Raw genomic sequence first — 22,220 nt, 5'->3', positions numbered from 1 at the left:
GGTCTATGAACCCGTGTAGGTTGTGTGTATGCGATGTACAATAGTTAACCGTACCGTTTACATATTACAAAGTGTTTTATACGGACTTATATAGTTTAAGCGCATAATAACGTTTAGGTGAATATTATGCGATCTAGCAAATACCTAAATGGATTTAAGCATTAATATTTTTTTTAAACTAAATATTACCATTATTATATAGTTTACTAATGTTTATTAATTTTTATTTATTTATGTATTTATATGATTATAGCTATTGGTTTAATAATTTGAAAAATAATTTCACTTTATAAATGTTTATCATCATTATATATATTTAAACACGTTTTGCAAAATAAAATATTTATGTTACTATATTTTACACATAAAAATTATATTTGAAATATATTCTCTGTTCAGTTTTCGAAAACTAATGTATATGTATTATTATTTTTATTTATATATATCCATCTAAATTCCATTTACACGTCCGCGCGGCTATTAGCTAGAGGTTTATCTGCCGCCGACGCCTAGCTTGTTTTAGAACAATGGTTTTGTTGCGACAAACAAAATTTTGAAGGAGATAGAGACGTAAAGTCTTTCAAATAATAGTCATGGCAAACATACTAATACTAAATCGGTCAAAATTCCGAATGCTAAAATAGTGCTGAAAATTCGTAGCAGTTCAGTCTGCTTGTGGTCCTATAAAAAGGGTACGAGACTGGCAATAAAAAAAGCATGTACCCACAACTACAAGAAGCATCTAAAATCAAAACGAGAGAAGATGGCGAACAACGGCAACGCAAACGGCAATGTTTGGCAGTTTAAGGGAAACACAGCAACTAGTGATGCGGCTGCGGTAGCGTTGAGAAAGCTTGTTTTTAAGATGTTCAGAAACTACAACTTGAACAGCGGGAAACCCATCTTGGCCCCAAGTCCTGGCGATCCCTCCGCCTCTCCCAGCTTTCTGACTTGCCCCGTAGCAGAGGAAGCCGTGGCTGCAGCGGCACGCTCGGGCATGGCTAACTCTTATGCACCGAGCCCTGGAATATTAAAAGCTAGAAGGTTTGAGTTCAATTTAAAAATTTATTTATTGTCACAACAAAATCTTTCAAAATAACTTTTAAATCAATAGTTCATTAATTAACTTTAACCGGTTCTCTCAGGGCGGTAGCGGATTATCTAAACGGAGAGCTTCCAGCGAAGCTGAAGGAGGAGGATGTGTATATCACAGGTGGTTGCAACCAGGCAATAGAGATTGTAATAGATTCACTAGCCGGAAATTCAGTCGCCAACATTCTGCTTCCAAGGCCGGGTTACCCTCATTACGATGCTCGTGCTCTCTATAGTTGCCTTGAGATTCGCAAGTACGATCTCCTTCCCCAAAAAGATTGGGAGATAGACCTAGACGGCCTCGAGGCTGCTGCTGATGAGAATACCGTCGCAATGGTACTTATCAATCCCAACAATCCTTGTGGAAATGTCTACAGCTACGATCATCTCAATAAGGTATATGTAATTTTCACATAATCAATAAGCATAAACTTTGTAAAGAAGTTATAATCTAATACCCATATTTGCATGGACCAACCTTCAGGTTGCCGAGATGGCTAGGAAACTTGGTATAGTGGTGATATCTGATGAAGTATACAAACATGTTGTATATGGAGATAGGCCTTTTATTCCCATGGGGATCTTTGCATCGATAGCTCCAGTGATCACGCTCGGATCCATATCCAAGGGATGGGTCGTCCCGGGTTGGAGAATTGGTTGGATGGCCATGAATGATCCTAATAGCATTTTGAAATCAACAGGGGTTAGTTAAAAACTTTTTTACCTCAATACTTTTTAATATATTAGAGTTGATATGAGCCGTGTGGTCAAACACAACTTCTACTAACAAACAAAAGTATATGCTTGAATAGTCTTCTAATATCCCTAATTAGGAAGAAGCTTTTATAAATCTAAACCCTATTTAATTGCTGACAAAAAAAAACCTATTTAATTATATTAGTCACGCACATTAAATAATTAGTACGAGAGTCAAATTAAAGTTTTTGGCAATTTGTTCACAACAGGTTATTCAAGCAATAGAGGATTGTTTAGACTTAACTCCACAACCTTCACTTATTCTCCAGGTTTGTGCTCTCACGTTGGCTATCCTATATAAATCCCTTATGAATTAAAAGTGAATCGACTTTAAAGAGAAAAATTACTTTGATATCTTATTTACACTTATATCATGCTGACCTACCAGCCTTACATGTTTCCTTTCTCAACCCATATTTAAAATCATTTTTTTACTAACATATTACAAGATTGCCATTGGTATCACTAATATATATTACAATGTTATATAATGTATAGTTTTAAATATTGAAAACATTAACTAACAAATGGAAAGAACTATTACATTGTGGACCCTCTCATTGTGTTACCTCATGTTTGTAATATTAATATTGTAAACATGTTCTTACAAACGAATTTTTTTACTAATATCAGTTGTTCACTTTTACATAATATAAAGCCACTATACTATTCATATATACTATGGTTTTATATATTATTTTCTGTAAGACCATGACTAAGAAAATATACTTTTATCTATACTATTATTTAAAAAATTTACTATTATTTAAGAAGTTATTTTGCTGATGACATCAGGTTTAGTTATTGTTAAACTAAATGTTTCTATTAGTTCATTTTTCAAACTAATAGATATGGGGTAATTGTATAATGTAAAAGTATAACATAAAGAGATTCTTACTATATATTTATGTTAATCTTTCTAAATAATTGAGTTTGTCTTTGTGAAATTTGATAGGAGGCACTTCCTGATATATTAGAGAAAACACCTAAAGAGTTCTTCGACAAGAAGATTAAAGCAATGAGACAGTCGGTAGAATTTTCGTGTGAGAGGCTCAAGGACATCCCTTGTCTCTTTTGTCCCAAGAAACCTGAATCTTGTTCTTACTTATGGGTAAGATTTTACTTTTATGCTCAGGATTTTACTTATGGGTATTTTTCTTACTTATGGGTATTTTTCATTTCTTAGATTTTACTTTAATGTTCAGGATCAAAATAAAACTGACTGATTTGAACTATTTATTCCACAGGTAAAACTTGATACGTCAATGTTGGTTAATATCAAAAATGACTTTGAGTTTTGCATGAAGCTAGTTAGTGAGGAGAGCGTCCTCTTGATTCCAGGTGCTTATCGATTTAATTAAGTTTTATGTAAATCCCTGGCCTCCAAATATATGATGATAAATTTTGTGTTGTTTATTTATAATTTAAGAAAAAATGTTTTGTAGGAGTGGCTCTAGGGGCTGATAATTGGGTGAGAATATCGATTGGAACCGACGCGTCAGTGCTAGATGAGATATTTGACAGAATAAAAACCTTCTATGATCGCCATGCAATAAGAAAGCTACCCAATTCAATGGGTCTATTGCAAATTTACAATGATCAGGAAATGGAAATTTGTTTTTCTTAATCCATAAAGTCTCCAGGGTTTTCGTTTTGTAACAAGGGACGAATAAATCTAAGTATTTGAACTTTTGTAATATTTAAGTCGTTACTCAAAAACAGTAATATTTTAAGTCATCAATAAAAAGTTGAATTATTGACTAAATGTTAGAACAACTCAAAGATTAAAGAATTGGTAACACATGGATGCACTTTTCTTAAACACTAGGATGAGACCCGCGCTATGCGCGGGGTGAGTCTTTTGTATCAGTAATTTTGAAGTAATATAGTATTTATGGATCCTAAAGCAATATGAATTACATACTCATTGATATTTTTGAATGCATAAACTATATGAAAATATAAACCATATAGTTTAAAAACAATCAGAGTGTGTTGTTTCATAGTAATGATTTGACCATTACAGGTAAAAAAATTAGCCTGATCGAAGCTTAAATATTCGGACTGAATAGTGTTAATCTGTTAAAAAGGAATAGTATTAATCTATTATTGATGGACTTAGGGGGCGACTGGTTTTCCCGCTACCACCCGCAAACGCAGCTTTTGCGGTTGGTAGCGGTTATCGGCGGTTTGCAACAATCACTCCAATCGCTCTAAACCGCTTCAAACCGCTCCGAATCTCATAAATTCAAAAGCTGGCTTCAGCTAGCGTTTGCGGTTACGGGCGGTTGCGAGAGGGTAAAATTTTTTTCTTTTTTTTTAAAACAATATATATACAAAAGTAAACATATTTAATAAAAAATTTAAAATTGAAATTATGAAAATATTAAAATATATCTATTATATTTTAATTAATATTATAAAACTTTATAATAAAAACAATTTCAATAAATTTTCAAAAATTAAAATTATAATTTTCTAAATATAAATTTTATATTTAATACTCCCTCTGTTTTCAAATGTAAGTAGTTTTAGCAAAAAGAGTTTGTTTCGCAATTTAAGTAGTTTACATATTTCAATGCACCTTTTTCATTTATTGGATATTGTGTGACCAATAAAATAATGTTAAGTTTTTTATAATTGGTTGAATTAATTGATTAAATGATATATTTTTTTAGATAACAACTTTCTAAATATTTGTGCTTTTAAGTAAAACTACTTATAATTAAAAACAGAGGGAGTATAATTTTATGATTTTTGATATTTTTATAATTATATTAAATGTAAATATTGTTAATTTATTATTTGATTGTTACCGCATTAGGTAGTTAACCAGTCATAAGTCACCCACAAACGCATCAATTTTTAACCGCAGTACCAGTCGTTCAAATCTCTTAAAACCGATAGAAACCGCAACCGCCCGCATCCACAAACTCCCGTAACCGCAACCGCTGCGTTTGAACCAGTCATGCCCTTAGTTTGAGCCATATATTGTTACATGTGATCTCTAATTATTGACGGGCTTACCTAAATTATTTATGTTAATGGACCATCGTTATTGATCAGAAAAACATATTCAGATATTGTCTTCCTTAATTACTGTAATGGCCTTCAGAATTTTTTTTTTCTTGTTGGGGGTGTACCCGACCTTTAAGTTTTTTTTGTCACTGTCTTTGTATTCTTGTATCTTTTGAGTCATTTCCTTGTGAATTAGTTAAGTCTTGCAAAATAACCACATTTGCTTATTTATTTATGCGGTCCACTACAACAACCAAAAGGAAAAAAATTCAATTTGTGTAAACAAAAATTTCATGTGAGAATTCAAGCCTCACAACGTGTAATTGAATCACAAAACTATACCATGCTTTCTTCTCTTTGCATTAGGAATCTGATTACTATTCTCGTTCATTTTTTCTTGGTGGTTTTGTTCATATCTTGCCTATCTTGTTCTCTTGGACTGCAATTATGTGTTTGTATGCTATTTGGTTGAAAGCATTATAATTTTACATTCACAATAGATATATAGGTAGAAAATATTATCATATCGCCAATTATGTGTTCCAACGCAAAGGTTTTCAGATTTTTCATATTCTGTGGAGTTCTAACTCAGGATCCCATGTCAGTTTACACTTCTTCTCGTTCTGGTCATCGTTTATCAGATTCTTCATTAAAAATACATGATTTTTCTGTTAGGTTGTCCTCTCCATCAAATGTCTTCTATCGCTAAAATTACCGAACGGTGAATTTGTTGAGTAGATAATTAAGCAAGAAAGAGCGTAAGACGGATGCAGCTTCGTATCAACACTGCATCAATACATCACTAATGCTGAATTGGTTTAGTAAGCGTCTCTGTCAGCTCTCACCGAGAATAACATAATGCTCAATTACTGTTTACAAATACTTAATCCCCTTTGATTATATGTGTTTTGTTCTATAGATAAGTGGTGCTTAAAGAAGTCTCTGCACTTATTTTGTGTCGCTCCCGCCACATCACTTTCAACGTAAGAATGAAATAATTAACATGTCAACCTTAATGTATTCAAGAATCTAACTTATTGCTTTCCTCACTAAAGTGCCTATTCATGTGTGTTTACAGGGTGAGAGCTGTCAGATAAAGATGGTCATGTATGTTCACACTAACTGTTCCATCAAGTACAACTCAAATGAACAACGTCAATCAAACATGTAAATATAAATGCTTCTTCACCGTTTTTTTCTTAGAACTTGACTGGTAATGCAGAGTGTCTAAATTAAGTATAGGGTATTGACATATGAAAAAATAACAACAGTTGATCAAAAAAAAAAATAACAACAAATGCAAAAGTCAAACTTTAAATAAAAAATGAGGCTTAAAATTAAGTACATTTATAGTAAATTATTTTTTGAAGCTAATATTCAAAAGGATTCGCCTATAATGTCTAAAAAGATACTGTAAAAAAAATGTCTAAAAAGATAGGAACAGTGTATTCAGCCATGACAATATAAGATTAGTTGCAAAAATTGGAAATGATGAAGAGTAGAGGTTTCAAATTAATTGTAAAATTCAAACAACAAAGCAAATCAACCTTAAAAAGACCAGAAAACACAAACTTCAATCGATAAATAAAACCAAATCGAAAAACTCAGCGAAATATTGCAAAAATTACCCTTTCTCACTTCGACCATCCCTTCTTCAACTTTATAGTACACGCCATTCTGGTAGTGTGCTTGGCTGGTGTTAGATCATTAGAGTCAGAATGCTGAGATGAACCACCATGCACATTAGAGACCCCTGCATAGTTAGCATACAAACAATAAGCCGCTCATTTTTTACATAATTACGGAATATAGGTAATAGATATAAATAGCATTTATATAACCTCAGGTGCTTCAGAAAGCACCGAGAATGACCCTCCAAAAAGATTTTTTTTTTCTCTATGAAAGATTATGCTTAATGATGAAATGGCTAACATTGTAGTGGCTTATATAGAAGAAAATCAGAGCATTGATGAGCAATTTTTTTGAAATATTAGCATAATTCATGGAACAGATTAAGCTTGCCAATCACTCTCTAATTAACGTAAATCACAGTATAATTTACCATATATACTTTTTGACACCAAAGCTCTTTAAATGTCCTAGTTACTGGCGGAATAACTTATATATTTATGACTGCAAAATATTTAATATAGTCAAAACTATCTATATTCTACTCTAAAAGAGTAATATCAATTACCATATCCTCCAAACTTAGTTTCCGTATACCATCAGTAATCAGCACCAGATTCATGTATATATTGCTTTAATAAATCGTTGTAAAGTAGCAAATTTTAGTCAATTAAATTTGTTTTCATTACGCTATTTCGGTTTGTGAAAATCCCTTTGAACTTGTGTTTTGGTTAAGATCTGCATTACGGCGTAATCATCAAAAACTGGAAGCCTTTTGGAAACTTAAAAATATCAACTAATTGGAGGTGAGAAGATTTGTATGATCGAGGAGATTATGAAAAAAAAAAACAAAAAATTCTGATAAACAACCCAAACATGGAAAAAGTTTTAAGAAAAACTACAGGGTAAAAGAAACAAAATCAATGATATAAACGAATCAATGATATAAAAAGTTTTCAACGATTCTGTTGAGTCATTCGCGAAAGCCGTAGGAGAATATAAAAAAAAAACAAATATTAAAGAGTTCAAGTGTTCAACGATGTAGAACATCTTGAACAAAAAAGGAGGCCATAACTTAAAGTACGACCACTGGTAAAAAAGATAGATAACTGTTTTGACTTTTACATAAGGTAAAAGCTACGGTTAAGAAAAGGTAATTTTTATGAGAGCATGATATATAACAACAATAATTAGTTTGGATTGACAATGGCATTTGATGTAATTTCTCTAAGTGAGAAAGGGTAATTTTATATATGAGCTGAGAGTGAATATGGTGTTGACATGTCAGCATGGCACCCATATAAATAACTTACATTTTGAAGGTTATTCTTTCAAAATGTTTCTCCATTAATAAGAAAGTGACGTTACTTAATATACACTTTCAACTTTTGAAGCATTTTTAAATGTGTCAAATTTTCCTGATGGTTCATGCCGGGGAAGAGAAAGATGAATGATTACCTCTGTAGCAGTATTGGTCCTCCTTGTATAGAATGGACATTGATCATGGACTTACTGATCTTATGCTTGATCAGGTTATAAGAGGAAACAGGGTTGGTGAGACATTCACAGAGCCTTACTCTGACATGGCAGAATCCTTCAATGCAAAGTCAGATTGCAGGCTGACATGTTCATTCTGGAGAATCGTTACATAATATTGATGATGAGAAAAAAAATGATGATATCAACAATATCCTCAGTCTCGATGGCGTTGTTTAAGATAGAGAGAGAAGCAAACAATTGCTGAAGAAGATGAATATTGGTAAGCATGTATTAAGGTAAGAAGGCTACTCAAATGACGCTCTTGGGCTTGCGTCTTACAATGTGTGCTTCTAAGAGATTATTGCCTTATTTTGCGGGAACATCCAAAGATGAAACCATGTATAAAGGAAAAATACCAATAGCAATTGATGTTTTGCAAGCTTTGCCAGACATTTAAGCCACAGTGTATCTCTACCTAAACGAAACGACCAAAATGAATACCAAATTTTAAAGCACAAGGGGATAGTTCATGTAATGTTAGATTGTAAAATGATCTAGTGATCTTAGGTACACAATCCAAAACACAGTTTACATAATCTGAACATAACCATGAACATCCTCAATTGTTATGAACAATAGCGGAGAAAAGCAACTTATTAATGTCTTCTTTATCTGCCTCCTCTGTCTCTCCCACTACCAGAAACAAGAAGCATCATTTAGGAAAATAATACTTAAAACCACTGCAAAACATAACTCAATGTTTCCACGACATCTAATGGCTTTGTTCTGGTTACCTGTTCTTGATCTAACTTGCATTGTCCACTCCTCAATTATCTGTTGAAAATGAAAAGCAAAAGGATTTATGGTGGAAAAAGATGTTCTTAAGGACGCTCATGTGCATTTTGATTTTTAAGGTATCGAATTGATTGGCATTATCAAGAAGAAAACGAACACCACCAACCTGATTAAAATCAGCCAATGCATCATCATCAGCATCGCCGTTTGTTGATTCTCCCAAGGCCGCATTTATTTTCTGAATAAGGTTGTAGTTACCAACAAGTGTTGTCTGCGCCTTGTCAATCAAATCCTGTTCATAACAAACAAATAATGATAATAAAAAATCAAATACTGCAGAGAAGCCTTCTAGAATCAAAACTTCCTTCCACAAACTCCAGATTTGATTTAGCAGTTTCAAAGATATAGGCTTCGAATGTTCTCCGCCCCAGGAGTTAAAGACTAACAAAAAACTCTATATATACCATATATTTATATGTTTTTATAATTGTTAAAATCGCACCGCAATTGAACCACTTGTCCCGCACCGCTCAAATCGTAGTTACCATTCGTAGCCATAAAGAGACAACAAAGGAAGAACCTGTTTAGCAGACAAAAGCTCAAGGCATTGGTCTTTGAGGAAAGTCACATCTTCCTGCAGCTTCTTGATTCTCTGAATCAGCTTCATCGGATTCGCCTACGTATTAAATTCATAAACTGAATGATTAGATAGATCGAGGTTGAATCCAAAGTAGCAGGATCGAAATTGCTTACGTTGTCTGGGTAAATCTGCTGGAACTCCTTGTCGAGCTTGAAATGGACAGCATCGAGATCACGAGAGGCTCTCGCGAAAACATTGATAAGATTATCGACGGCTTGGTGGTGGTGATGAGGATGATGACTCATCTCCTTCCCTCTTTCGCTCTCCCTTAGGGTTTTATCTAATTTTCCCGCTTCTTTCAGTGGAATAAGTAGGCGACTTATATAAACGGCACGAAGTTCTTCTGTAAGCTTTGAGAACAGCATGGCGTGTGTATGAGTGAAAACCGAACCGAAGAGAATTTATCAAGCAAAAACCAAATCAATTTTTCTAACAACCAAAGCCAAACTATATGAACTAAAATCGAATCCGAACAAAATATTATTGTGCAATCAAAATTGAATAAACCAAAATATGATTAGTAGTTCAAAATAAAATAAAATATAGTTGGTATCTTTTATTAGTACATAACAATTTTGTTACCCGCTAACATTAGACATATCGTCTAAAATGTTCGTTAATAAACTCGTTATGTTATGCGTCCTTGTAAACTCTCAGTCAATTAAGTATATTACTGTTAAGTCTATTGAGTCTATTACACAATAAATTGACATTATTGTGTTAATATTTGATCAAAAAACTGTTAAGTCTATTGTGTTAAGTCTATTACTGTTAAGTCTATTACATTATTGTGTTAAGAATTTACATTTTTGTGTAAAGTCTATTACTGTTAAGTCTATTAAGACTTAACATTGTCTATTACTGTTAAGTCTATTAAGTCTTTTTGATCAAAAAAGAAAACTGTTAAGTCTTTTTTTTTTTGATCAACTAAAACTGTTAAGTCTATTACACAATAAATTGACATTATTAATTTATTTGAGTATTCATATTGACATAAGGTAATAACTTTATTATTAAAAATGAAGTTCAGGACAATACTAGAATATAATACGTTTGGAAGTAGTAAACATATTGAAAAGTATGTATCGAAAAATGGTTTTGAAAAGTAGTATTAAAAAATGTGTTGGAGGGAAAAAAACAAAAATCAATTCTAAATCGTTTTGTTTGGATAAGGTGATAAATTCGTTGTTGCTTGCAGGAAATTTCTACCAAGTGATATGCTCACTTTTGGGAGCAATCGGCAAATATCCTTAAGACGCTGCTTAGTTTTGGCTCCGAGAAATCTGCGACTAGATTTGGTGTTAATCTACAAAATATAACTTGTAAAACATTTTTATATTGAAAAGGACCAAATGAAAACAGAAAGAAAACGAATCTTCTAGCTTCCTTACCAAAGTTTATCAAAGCTGGAACCTCTTCACCCATTACGAATCTCGGTCAACGGTTTTGATGATAGATTTATTGTATTTGTTTTGTTTGGTTAGACTTTTGATTGGTTAGTAAATGATGATAATTATGCTGTTAGTGATGATAAAATTGTGTCTTTGTGACAAAAAAAATGTGATGATAAAATTGTGTATTTACATATAATAATGATCAACTTATATTCTTACCTACAGTTATAAATTTATAATGATGGTATATTTAAGGGCTAATTTGCGTACTAGCCATAAATAAAGATTAAATTAAATAAATAACTTTGATTTTGACATTATTTAGTGTCAGACATTTCATACACAAACTATCCGGTTTTAACCCTTACCTTAACAGGTAACCATTTACAAGTGATAGTACGTTACGTCTTGCGTTGTGTGTTGTGATGAGAACCACATACTGAAACACAAAAAAAATTAACAAGAACGGAAGGGAAATGTTTTTACAGTTTACATTTTTGACAGTAAATAATTTTAATGGTAATATTTTTGAACTTCTATGATGACATCAAAGTGTGTACTTCTTACCCAACCTGAACCTGAAACCAACATAAACTAAACTGAAAAACAGTATTTTCCATTCCATCTGTATAGTATAAAAACGAATAAAGCCATTCTATACAGAATAGCCGATATATTCTATTCCATATTACAAAAGTTGTTTAGGAAATACTAAACCCTAACTGGGAATACTAAACCCTAACCTCTGATTTGTAAACGATATACACATTTTAATGATGTAGGTTAATGATTATAAATGTGTGTTATAGAGTTACATACATATTTGCACCGTCCATTACGAGAACACTTCTAGACTATATACAATGTACTATTTAAAATGATACTATGTGCATACTAGAACCAAGATTGAGCAACATGAAATACAAAGCTAATAGGGATGGTAATAGAACACTTAGCAGTAAACACTAAATCCAAGTTAAGAAAATATAAACCCAATCCATAGGCAACCCAAATCTTCATAAAATTAAATCCACATGCCATAATACTGGAGACATGTATTTACATTCCTCATGAGCCACATGAAATACAAAGCTAATGAAGATAGTAATAGAAAACTTGATAGTAAACACTAAACCCAAGTTAGAGAAATATAAACCCCAATACATAGGCAACCCAAATCTTTGTGAAATTAAATCCACCTGCCATAATACTGGAAACATGTATTTACATTCCTTATGAGCAACATGAAATACAAAGCTAATGGGGCTGGTAATTAAACACTTGACATTAAACACTAAACCCAAATTAGGAAAATATAAACCCTAATCCACCATAGGCAACCCAAATCTTCAGGAAACTAAATCCACTTGACATCAAAGCCTATCTCAAACAATCTACTTGGAAGGTCTAATTTTTCCATACCAAACCTGAAGAATGAAAAATAAGAGAGGCGAAGAGTGAGGACGGTTCACACTGTAATATTAAATATAGAAATGAATTATGAGTCAAATCGAATAAGAATGGCTAACGAATGGAAAGGCATATGATGTAAAAGTATGATTCCATGTAAAATGGAATAATGTGAACCTTATACTATTCCACTTGACATGACATATATCAACGAGATATACTAATACAGACATACGATGAAACATCTATGTATTACAGATGCTATTCCATAAAATAATAGATATTTCTACACCATGAACTATGCACCGTAGAGACGAAACCCCAATTCAAGCAGAACATCAGAGAGGATCCCAAAATAAAATCAGATAAGCAAAGAAGATGTTTTAGTAACCAGAATCGACGGAAGAACAGTGAGAACTTACAGGACTGTCAAAAAGCTCAGAAGAATCAAGTTGGTGAAGTTGGAGAGGTCGGTTGTGTTACTACCCGCCGCCAAAACCGTAACGCAAAACCCAACCGCCGAACCCTAACGGCTAGGGCTGTTCAACATGGTAAAACCGAACCGTACCGAACCGAACCGAACCGAAATAGACAATATGGTTTGGTTTTGGTATATACCATATAAACCGAATGGATATAATTTTATAAAAACCGTAGGATTTGGATATGGTTTGGTATATAACCGATTAAACCGAATAAACCGAATAAACCGAACAAAACCGATTAAAAGTAGAAACACGTAAATATGTATCTATTTTATAACAATACATGAAAATCTATTTGTTACATAAGTTAAATTTGTGTTAATAACTATTACTATAATTTTATAGTAATAAAGAGCCTTAATTTGTAAAACACTTGAACTATAATTAAATAACAATACATCGCAATTCAGACATCTTATTTTCTAAGTCTTCTTTTGATTTTTTTGCTTTATTTTAGTCTTCATTAAATTAATATGAAGATTATAAATTTGATGGACAATAATTAATGGAAAATTTTTACAACTTTTTTCTTATCTGTAAACAAACAGAGTTTCGTGTTCAATTGAAAAAACATGACTTTAATAAACAATATATAGGGAAGAGTGAAAAAAACTTTTTTTTCATATTTCTGTTTTGTTTCATATTTTTATTTTCAAAATTTCATGCTTTGATTTTAGTTATAGATTTGATTATTTTATTTGATGGTAGAAGCATTTTTACTTTTTTGTTCATTTATTGAACATGTAATATATTTTTAATAAATGACTATATTGCCAATATGACTCTAAAATTCATATAATATGATCTCAAACTAAATAATTATGTTTTTTGGTATAAAACCGAATAAACCGAAAACCGACGGTATATAAACCGAACCGAACCGAAGTAAATATGGATTTAGAACGGTAGTTATATTTTACTAACCGAAATACCGAAAACCGAAAAAACTGAACCGAAACCGAACCGATATCCGGATTGAACACCCCTACTAACGGCGAACACGATTAAAAGAGAGGACGACCGAGATAAAAATTGGATTGCATGCAGAGGCGAAGCGTTGGAGCAGATCGGAGGCCTTTCGACTTCGAGAAATTGCTGAAGAAAGTGAGAAGAAGAAGCTGTGATTCGGATGAAGACACGATTTACCTTTGTGCAGTTAATTTTTTTTTTAAAATTAATTTTTGTAGCAGGTGCAGCCGGTTAATTAAAAGGGTAATACTGTATTATTATATATATATGACGCCGTGTATCTGTTCATTAGGTAAAATAGCTACTCTGTCAATTATCGTTTTTTTCGTTGCCATACACCCCAATTCCCCTATATTTAAATGTGCTACAAACAATAAGGATAGATTTATATATTTATATTTAATAGTGTTAAGACTTTATGTGTGACTTGGTCAAACAGATGTTGGAGGACAAACAAATCTTTCATTAATATTGACGTGAGCCACAAAACGTCACTCGACTGACTAATAGCAAACGGCAACCATAAAAGTTATAAATATCAGTCACAAGAAATTTATTTTACTTTTATTATCATGTTATTATAATATTATTATTTAGTTATTTTATTATCAATGTGATTTTTATTGTAAAAAATACTATGTTTTAAATAATTTTTCACACTTTTTGGATTCATAGCTCTTTGAGCCTTTTTATTAATTTCAACATTTTACACATTATTTTAGTAGTTATCTCTATAGAAAAATAGAAGCACTTCTATTTTATTTTATTTTTTGTCACAAAGAAGGATATTTATTATCATTGACATTTCATAAAAAATATGAAAAGTATAAATCGCACATTTTCAATAAATGAATTGTTATCCTATATAAACTAACGCCAAGCGGCGTTGATCATGATCACCTAATTTAAAATTTGTCAATTTCTGAAACAGTTAAACTTATGAGAAGCACCATCTTCAGCATGCCCTCTCTTACGCCGCCGTTAACCTCCACAGACGCTTCCATTATTGGCACTAAACCTTATCAGAACAACTCTTATCCTCAGAATCAGCTTAGCAACCACCGTCCGTGGGCTCTGCAGCGTTTCTCTCCTTCTTCGCGCTGGAGACTTTCGCTTCTCAGTTCAGTTTCTGATCAAACATTCATGGGGGAAAAGCTCAGTGATGATAGCATACTCTCTGTCAATCCTAAACCCTCCAAGTGTTTTTCCTCTAAGCTTATCGATCTTCTTGAGGCACTCGTTGTCAAGCTCATGCACGATGCTTCTCTCCCTCTGCACTACCTCTCAGGCAACTTTGCTCCCCTCCGAGACGAAACACCTCCGGTCAAGGACCTCCACGTCCATGGCTTTCTTCCCGTGAGAGAGCTCCACCACTCTGATCATTTATTTCCATGGGTTCACTGTTTCTGATAGTGTTTTTTGTTAATTATCAGGAATGCTTGAATGGTATATTTCTTAGAGTTGGTCCAAATCCCAAGTTTGATCCTCTCGCTGGATATCACTGGCACGTTCTCTTCTTCCATGTTTTTTTCTAAATTAAAATATCATCATGGTATTGTCGCTTCCAACATATAAATATACATTCTTCCCTATGTTCTTTTCAGGTTTGATGGAGATGGGTAGGTTATGTTTGATCCCCTCACCGCTTATGTTTCTCATTCATTTTTCACCTATCTCTACTCTCTCACACGGGAACGGCTCAGAGGGAGGGCTTGGGAGCCAGTTCCGTGTCTCATGTCAGAGGGATCCAATCTCTCTCTTTTTTTTAAGGATTCTGAATATAAGTTTGTTTTCAAAGATAAAAATGATAGTTTTTAGGAAGAGTGTTTTTTAGATATATTATTTGTGTTACCATAACCATTTTTTCTATAAATGCAAAAAGTAAATTAAAACTACAACTGGTTGGATTATAGAAGCCAACTTCTCTCTCTCTGTTTTTGTGAGGGTTATGTATAGCATTCAGTAAGGTTTTTTGGATATTTGAGTAAAATTTAGGGTAATTCTAATGATCTGGATAAAGTATCGGATCATTTGAATTGTTTTAGATATTTTAGATAAAAATATTAAGATAAATTCAGATATTTCGGAAAGCTTGAAAAATATGAGTAATTTTGTTTTTCTAATATTTTTAGTAAATTTATAAATTGTATTTATAGATATTTGGTTATTTTATATATAAATATAATTGATATTTTTGGTAAAAATTTTTTATTAATTTATCCAAGCGCCCAATTCAATCCCTATTTAATTGAGATCCGCTTGAGATATTTTGGATATAGAAATAAAAAAAATTATACAGATATCTACAAGTTCTAATCTGGTTTTAATTTGTTTTATTAATTTTAATTTGTTTCTTCGGATTTATAATAAAATACTCAAATTTAGTGACAGTAGCGGAGGGAAAAGAAATTTACAGGGGTCAAACTAATTATACAAGTATTTACAAGGGTCAATAAACAAAATTCATCATATGTTTCTTCTATAGGAAATATATGCAAAAAAAATTATTTTCAAAAACTCACATGGATCTGACCCACATAATAATATCCTAGCTCGGCCACTGTTTAGTGATGGTCCCAAAGTATCTGACGCCCTTGCTCTCACATGCATGAATCTTCTGTTATTTTTTTGTCAATTACTTCATTTTTCTATAACTTCGCAGAATGATACATGGGGTACGCATCAAAGATGGGAAAGCAACTTACGTTTCTCGATTCGTTAAGACATCACGTCTCCAGCAGGAAGAGTTTTTCGGAGATGCCAAATTGATGAAGGTCATTATTTTTAGAAATGTGAAAATAAAATATACTTAATAATACAATTCGTGTGAAAAATATGGTTTAGCATATATAAATGATTTCATATAATACCACATATGTTTAAAATATAAAAGACCATACACATATAAATTTAGAACTATTTCGCAAATAAATCAAACTAGATATCGACCCGCACAACCGTGCGGGTGATTATTTTTCATTTTTATATATATAAATATTTGATTTAACATTTACTATATTACTAATAGTTTAATTTAATATTTTTAAAACCAACAATTTTTATAGTTTGCATGCAGTTATTTAATTTAGTGTTTCAAATTATTAGTGATATCTTTTATTAAAACATGAACACTAACTAAAACCTTAAATTATATGATATTTACGACAAATTCTGTTCAATTTTATATTAACTTAAATGCTAATTTCTATATGATTATACTTGTATTTTAGGTTTTGGTCATACATATATGTTGATCGAATTATTTGTATGAATTTAATCTTTGACTGAATAACCTATATTAAGTACCGTACTTTATAACACGTCCGCTTCATTTAAATTATTAAATCGGAAATTGTAATGCATTGTGTTTGTTTTTGATCTTGTAAACATGAATTTTCTCATTATTATCTATGTTTTTGAGGTTTCTTATGTTGTCTATTGGTGTTAGACTTTTTTAATCCCAAAACTCTTGGATTATTTACAATGAAATTTTCAATGTTAAACTTTTATTTGAAATTATTCATCCATCATACATCATGTTATATAATTAACACTTAAACTTACAACTAAATTTGATAATAAACACACTGAAAACAAAATAATCACATGAAAGATATTTTTTTCAATCATTCATCTGTCATTTATGTTAATGACATAAATTGGTACAATATCTATTGCACAAGATAAAAGAAACAAAAAAATATATATTAATGAATAATTTATAGATATGGTCTATATAAAAATAAACTTAATTATCTTTTTTTTGTAAACAAAGTAGCCATATACTTCTATTATTGAAAATAAAACTAAACCGGCCACTATAATAACAAAAAAGGAATGTACTTTCAAAATAGCATTTCTAGACCGATCATTCATATTGATAGCATATTTTCAGCAGTGTGGTACAAAATTCTAAATTAACAAATCTTAAATATTAGAGATGAGAGACTTAATTGAAAATATTATGTTAAATTAATATCATAAATTAATAAAAATTGTACATGAGTTTAATATAATCAAAAAATTAATTACATACTTAAAAGGTTTATTTTAGTAAAAAATGAAATATAAATTAATATTTTAAATAATTACGAAATTAATATATTATTTAAAAGGTTTGTCAAGTGAAAAACAAAATAAACATTTATATTTTAAATAAATACGAAATACATATTTATATTGTAAAAAAAGATATGAAAAGATTTTATTCAAATGTAATTAAGAGAAAATATAGGAATATCTATTTGATTTTCTTAGAATAGTTAGAATAATTCAAATATGTATAAAAAAATTCATTTAAGTTTTTTTTTAAGGAATGGTCCAACTTAAAAAATCACACATGAAATGATGTTGTGACTTCTATTTTAATAGAGTAGATATATAGATTTTTTTTTAAAACTCAAATATATAGATTTTGATACATAAATACTTAATAATTAATTTAAATAATATAAGTGCCTCGCATAATATCCACCTAAACATCTTTAAGCGTCTGAATATAATTGACATAAAATTGAAAACGTTCTACCACCGTCTAGTGCTTGCGCGTTGTCTACGGCAACTGCATGGGAACTTGTGGCGAAAATCATTTGTGCTCTTTTTCGTTTTCAGATTGGGGACCTTAAGGGGTTTTTCGGATTGGTTATGGTCATTATGCAACAACTGAGAATTAAATTGAAAGTATTGGACGACTCTTACGGAAATGGAACTGGTTGGTTACTTCATCCCTGCTACTCTATCCCCAGCTAAGTATATTCACACTATTTTTCGACGTACCAGCTAATACATCGCTCATATATCACCATGGAAAGCTTCTAGCATTGCAGGAGACGGATAAGCCGTGTAAGCCCTCTTCTTAGTTCTGGGAGTTCGGGTTGGTTTTCTCGGTTTTCATGTATCTTTATGAAAATCGGCTCTGTTTTAGTTTTGTTATTTTGGCTTTCTGTTTGGTTTGGATAACAAGATTAAGAATTAGCTAATATCCAAGAAAAAAATGACTCCAACTTGGATTCAATTCGGTTTAAGTTTTTGGATAATTATGGATAAGTTTCAATAATTTTCCCAATGAATAGGACACTAATCATGTGCTCGCCGGCTAGTCCACCCAAAAGAGACATCTCCAGCTAACACGGAAACTCCCTTGACAAAACACATAATAGTCGTCCTTAATAATTGGCATTAGAAAATCGAGACATAATCTAGTTAGGACTAACCATATTTTCTTGTAGTAAAAGTTGAAGCCATTATATTCTCTTTCCATTTTGTAGACGTTATCAAGGTTTTGGAAGATGGAGACCTTCAAACTCTTGGCATGACAGATTATGACAAGAGATTGACCCACTCCTTCACTGCCCACCCCAAAGTTGACCCTGTTACGGGTAAGTCTTCAATTTTTCCTGAGAAACATGATATAGTATTTCTGTTGACCCATGATGTGCCCTATCTCTTTACAGGTGAAATGTTTACATTTGGGTGTTCGCCTATGCCACCTTACCTCACATACAGAGTGATCTCGAAAGATGGCATTATGCATGACCCAGTCCCAATTACTATCTCAAAGCCAGTCATGATGCATGATTTTGCTATTACCGAGACTTACGCAATCTTCATGGATCTTCCTATGCACTTTAGGCCAGAGGTACTCATCAATTTTAAAGGTTACACCTACAAGAGAATTTTGTTTCCCATATAGTTTGTTGAAATTGTGTGCAAGATATGACAAATTATAAAGCAAACATGGGATGCTTATTTTTATACTTCCTATGAGAAAGTCATAAAGTGTCTGACTCCCCTATACATTCATTCTTGTGTCTTTGCAAATGATTTCAAGTAAATGTATTTTTTATGAAGGAAATGGTTAAAGAGAAGAAAATGATATATTCATTTGATCCCACAAAAAATGCTCGTTTTGGTGTTCTTCCACGCTATGCCAAGGATGACCTCATGATTAGATGGTTTGAGCTTCCTAACTGCTTTATATTCCACAACGGTGAGTGTATTGATATATCTGTTTAAATCATAATTTTATATTCTATGTACCAAATAAACTTCTGTAATACGCTCCCTATATCTCCAGCCAATGCTTGGGAAGAAGAGGATGAAGTCGTCCTCATCACTTGTCGACTTGAAAATCCAAATCTTGACATGGTCAGCGGGAACGTGGAAGAAATACTTGAAAGTTTTAGCAACGAACTGTAAGAATCACTGACCTGTTACATACATCTCTTCTGCTCCCTCGTAAACAAGATACGCACCTCAACTATTTGCTTGTGCAGGTACGAAATGAGATTCAACATGAAAACGGGCTCAGCTTCTCAGAAGAAACTATCCGCATCTTCAAATTATTTCCCAAGAATCAACGAGTGCTACACTGGAAAGTAAGAATCTCACCCTTTTACTCAAATGTTGACTAATATATGCAAGGAAACCTCATCATTTCTCTTTTTTTTTTTCTTGGGTGCATTTAGGAAAAATAGATATGTATATGGTTATGGAACATTTCTGGACGGCATTTCAAAGGTTACAGGAATTATCAAGCTTGATCTGCATGCGGAAGCTGAGACAGGCAACAGGATACTGCAGGTAGGAGGAAATATCAAAGGAATATATAAGCTGGGACAAGGAATATATTGTTCGGACGCTATATATGTCCCGCGCGAGTCAGCGGAGGAAGACGACGGTTACTTGATATTCTTTGTTCATGACGAAAACACAGGGTATTACTTATGGCTCTCCCTACTACTTCCTTAACAATTAGTATTTGTTTCTTTTTGCGTCTTGATGGTAAAATAATATGATGATGACTGAAAATGGACAGAAAATCATGTGTGAATGTGATAGACGCAAGAACAATGTCAGCTGAGCCAGTCGCAATAGTGGAACTGCCACATAGGGTCCCATATGGCTTTCACGCCCTGTTTGTTACAGAGGTACTTCTAAACTACATCCATATACTCTCCTATTTATAAACGATGCATACCTAACTGTACCATTGTCTCCACAGAGACAACTCCAGGAACAAACTCTAATATAAGCAAAACTGGTGCATATATTCCAGAGATGACGAAGCTATAAAGCTCACCTACCATTTCTTCTGAACAGTAGTGTTTGTCATTTTATTGATTAAGTTATTCCAAGTTACGCAATTAGGCAAGTTATGTAACGTTTGGTAGAATTTTGGATAGTGCTTTGACAATTTACTTCATAACCAACCTCAGCTCCTAGACGAAAACCATGTCCCTAGACTTTCCTTGTATCTGTAATCACCTGCTGTAAGAATGTAAATATGTAATGTGTCTTATTATCTCTGGTGATTAGATATGTGCTGATATACAGGGAAGCAGATCAATATAGACAAATAGACAAATACGATAGCTTTAGTATACGGTACGATATACGTATATTCAGCCTTGATGCCTCGTATAGTTTTTTTTTTTTTGAATTAATAAATATATATTCAACCCGAACAATTGAGAATTCAGAACCGGTTACAAACTTGCTTTGAACAAAATTTTCAAAGTCAAACTATTACAAAACTAGTTTCGCCCGCCCACTAAACCCGGCACATTCCGCTAATCCGTTTTTCAAACTTTTTTGGAATCGGTTGCCGTTTTCAACCTTTGATAAACTCCACGAGCTTATAACCGTCACTGTCTATGTCTATGAAGCGCTCGACGACCATTATGGACGATTCCAGATACTTACCACACAGCCTTGCAATCGCCATTAAAGCTGGGCTTATACACGACCCCACACAACGCTTGAAACCGAGCAAAGCACCCACTACCACCACCACCGAACCTTGCAAGAAACCGGGTTAAGTTGTTCGCCACTCCCTGCCTAGCATGTCTCTACACCTGCATGTACAATACATCAAGCTACACCACAAACTTGACTCCGTAACATGAAATTCTATGTTGACTAACTTATCGTTAGTCAACCGTTAAACCATGCTTAATCGGATAAAGGAAAAGTGCCGATTTCAACCTGTACAATTTTGGTCATGTCTTTTTAGACCTGAACAAAGAGTAAGTGTGATTTCATACCCAAACTGAACAATAATTTGAATTTCATACCCGAACTGAACGATAGTTTGAATTTCATAAAAAAACTACTATGACCGTTATTTTTTAGCGAGTCAGTGTTTAGGCAGAGATGACATATCGAGGAAGAGTTAAAACGACGTTGTTTTAGCAAAAATAATAAAATTCCGTCACTTGGAGGGTCAAACCCACGCTAGACAAGTGAATTAAACGAACACTTTACCATCAGGTCAGTAACTGTTGTCATATTTACATATATACTAACTTATATCTTTGTCTTGTTCGCTCTCTTTCATGTTACACCATTGTTTTACTTCTTCTCGATACTAGGTTTACTCACGTTCGTGGCGGATCGATCCCTGATCAAATGGATTCGATTTCTTGGGTTTGATAATCCCTCAGTTCATGCTAATTCATTTTTAGACGAAGAAACTAATCCCTTCTCTTGTCTACGTGTTATAGCCGGAGCTACTCTTTTTGGCTCCCAACATTACCTTCTCATGTGATTTTA

General features: G+C 32.7%; 3 protein-coding genes across 3 annotated transcripts; 2 read left to right on the top strand and 1 right to left on the bottom strand.

Annotated features, from left to right (window-relative positions):
* The first annotated feature begins 275 nt into the window (after positions 1 to 275).
* Positions 276 to 3,651, top strand: LOC106368591 (probable aminotransferase TAT3). The gene is made up of 7 exons (XM_013808588.3): positions 276 to 1,044; positions 1,146 to 1,488; positions 1,577 to 1,795; positions 2,058 to 2,117; positions 2,804 to 2,959; positions 3,096 to 3,189; positions 3,294 to 3,651. The coding sequence occupies exons 1-7, from the start codon at positions 764 to 766 to the stop codon at positions 3,473 to 3,475; spliced, it is 1,335 nt and encodes a 444-aa protein (XP_013664042.2). The 5' UTR covers positions 276 to 763; the 3' UTR covers positions 3,476 to 3,651.
* Positions 3,652 to 8,468: 4,817 nt separating this feature from the next.
* Positions 8,469 to 9,713, bottom strand: BNAA09G41160D. The gene is made up of 5 exons (XM_013804588.3): positions 9,523 to 9,713; positions 9,350 to 9,445; positions 8,936 to 9,061; positions 8,769 to 8,808; positions 8,469 to 8,667 (listed from the first exon to the last, which is right to left on the bottom strand). The coding sequence occupies exons 1-5, from the start codon at positions 9,652 to 9,654 to the stop codon at positions 8,594 to 8,596; spliced, it is 468 nt and encodes a 155-aa protein (XP_013660042.2). The 5' UTR covers positions 9,655 to 9,713; the 3' UTR covers positions 8,469 to 8,593.
* A 4,813-nt stretch (positions 9,714 to 14,526) lies between these two features.
* Positions 14,527 to 20,980, top strand: LOC106368590 (carotenoid 9,10(9',10')-cleavage dioxygenase 1). Its single transcript, XM_013808587.3, has 14 exons — positions 14,527 to 15,023; positions 15,101 to 15,171; positions 15,272 to 15,286; positions 16,330 to 16,441; positions 18,279 to 18,378; positions 18,447 to 18,509; positions 18,935 to 19,045; positions 19,121 to 19,305; positions 19,518 to 19,656; positions 19,744 to 19,861; positions 19,943 to 20,044; positions 20,135 to 20,383; positions 20,485 to 20,596; positions 20,671 to 20,980. The coding sequence occupies exons 1-14, from the start codon at positions 14,607 to 14,609 to the stop codon at positions 20,698 to 20,700; spliced, it is 1,824 nt and encodes a 607-aa protein (XP_013664041.2). The 5' UTR covers positions 14,527 to 14,606; the 3' UTR covers positions 20,701 to 20,980.
* Positions 20,981 to 22,220: the final 1,240 nt, after the last annotated feature.

Source organism: Brassica napus, chromosome A9 (genome assembly GCF_020379485.1).
Source record: "Brassica napus cultivar Da-Ae chromosome A9, Da-Ae, whole genome shotgun sequence".
In the NCBI taxonomy this organism is placed as follows: Eukaryota; Viridiplantae; Streptophyta; class Magnoliopsida; order Brassicales; family Brassicaceae; genus Brassica; species Brassica napus.
The sequence above is the reverse complement of the archived record's forward strand: the minus strand, read 5'-3'. Positions and strand labels throughout refer to the sequence as shown.

Coding starts and splice junctions, on each gene's coding strand:
- LOC106368591 (XM_013808588.3), top strand. CDS start 764: ATGGCGAACAACGGCAACGCAAACGGCAATGTTTGGCAGTTTAAGGGA. Junction 1,045..1,145: donor GGAATATTAAAAGCTAGAAG/GTTTGAGTTCAA, acceptor CGGTTCTCTCAG/GGCGGTAGCGGATTATCTAA. Junction 2,118..2,803: donor AACCTTCACTTATTCTCCAG/GTTTGTGCTCTC, acceptor GAAATTTGATAG/GAGGCACTTCCTGATATATT.
- BNAA09G41160D (XM_013804588.3), bottom strand. CDS start 9,654: ATGAGTCATCATCCTCATCACCACCACCAAGCCGTCGATAATCTTATC. Junction 9,446..9,522: donor AGCAGATTTACCCAGACAAC/GTAAGCAATTTC, acceptor TTTAATACGTAG/GCGAATCCGATGAAGCTGAT. Junction 8,668..8,768: donor GCAAGTTAGATCAAGAACAG/GTAACCAGAACA, acceptor TGTTTCTGGTAG/TGGGAGAGACAGAGGAGGCA.
- LOC106368590 (XM_013808587.3), top strand. CDS start 14,607: ATGAGAAGCACCATCTTCAGCATGCCCTCTCTTACGCCGCCGTTAACC. Junction 18,510..18,934: donor GCAGGAGACGGATAAGCCGT/GTAAGCCCTCTT, acceptor TCCATTTTGTAG/ACGTTATCAAGGTTTTGGAA. Junction 19,657..19,743: donor CTGCTTTATATTCCACAACG/GTGAGTGTATTG, acceptor CTATATCTCCAG/CCAATGCTTGGGAAGAAGAG.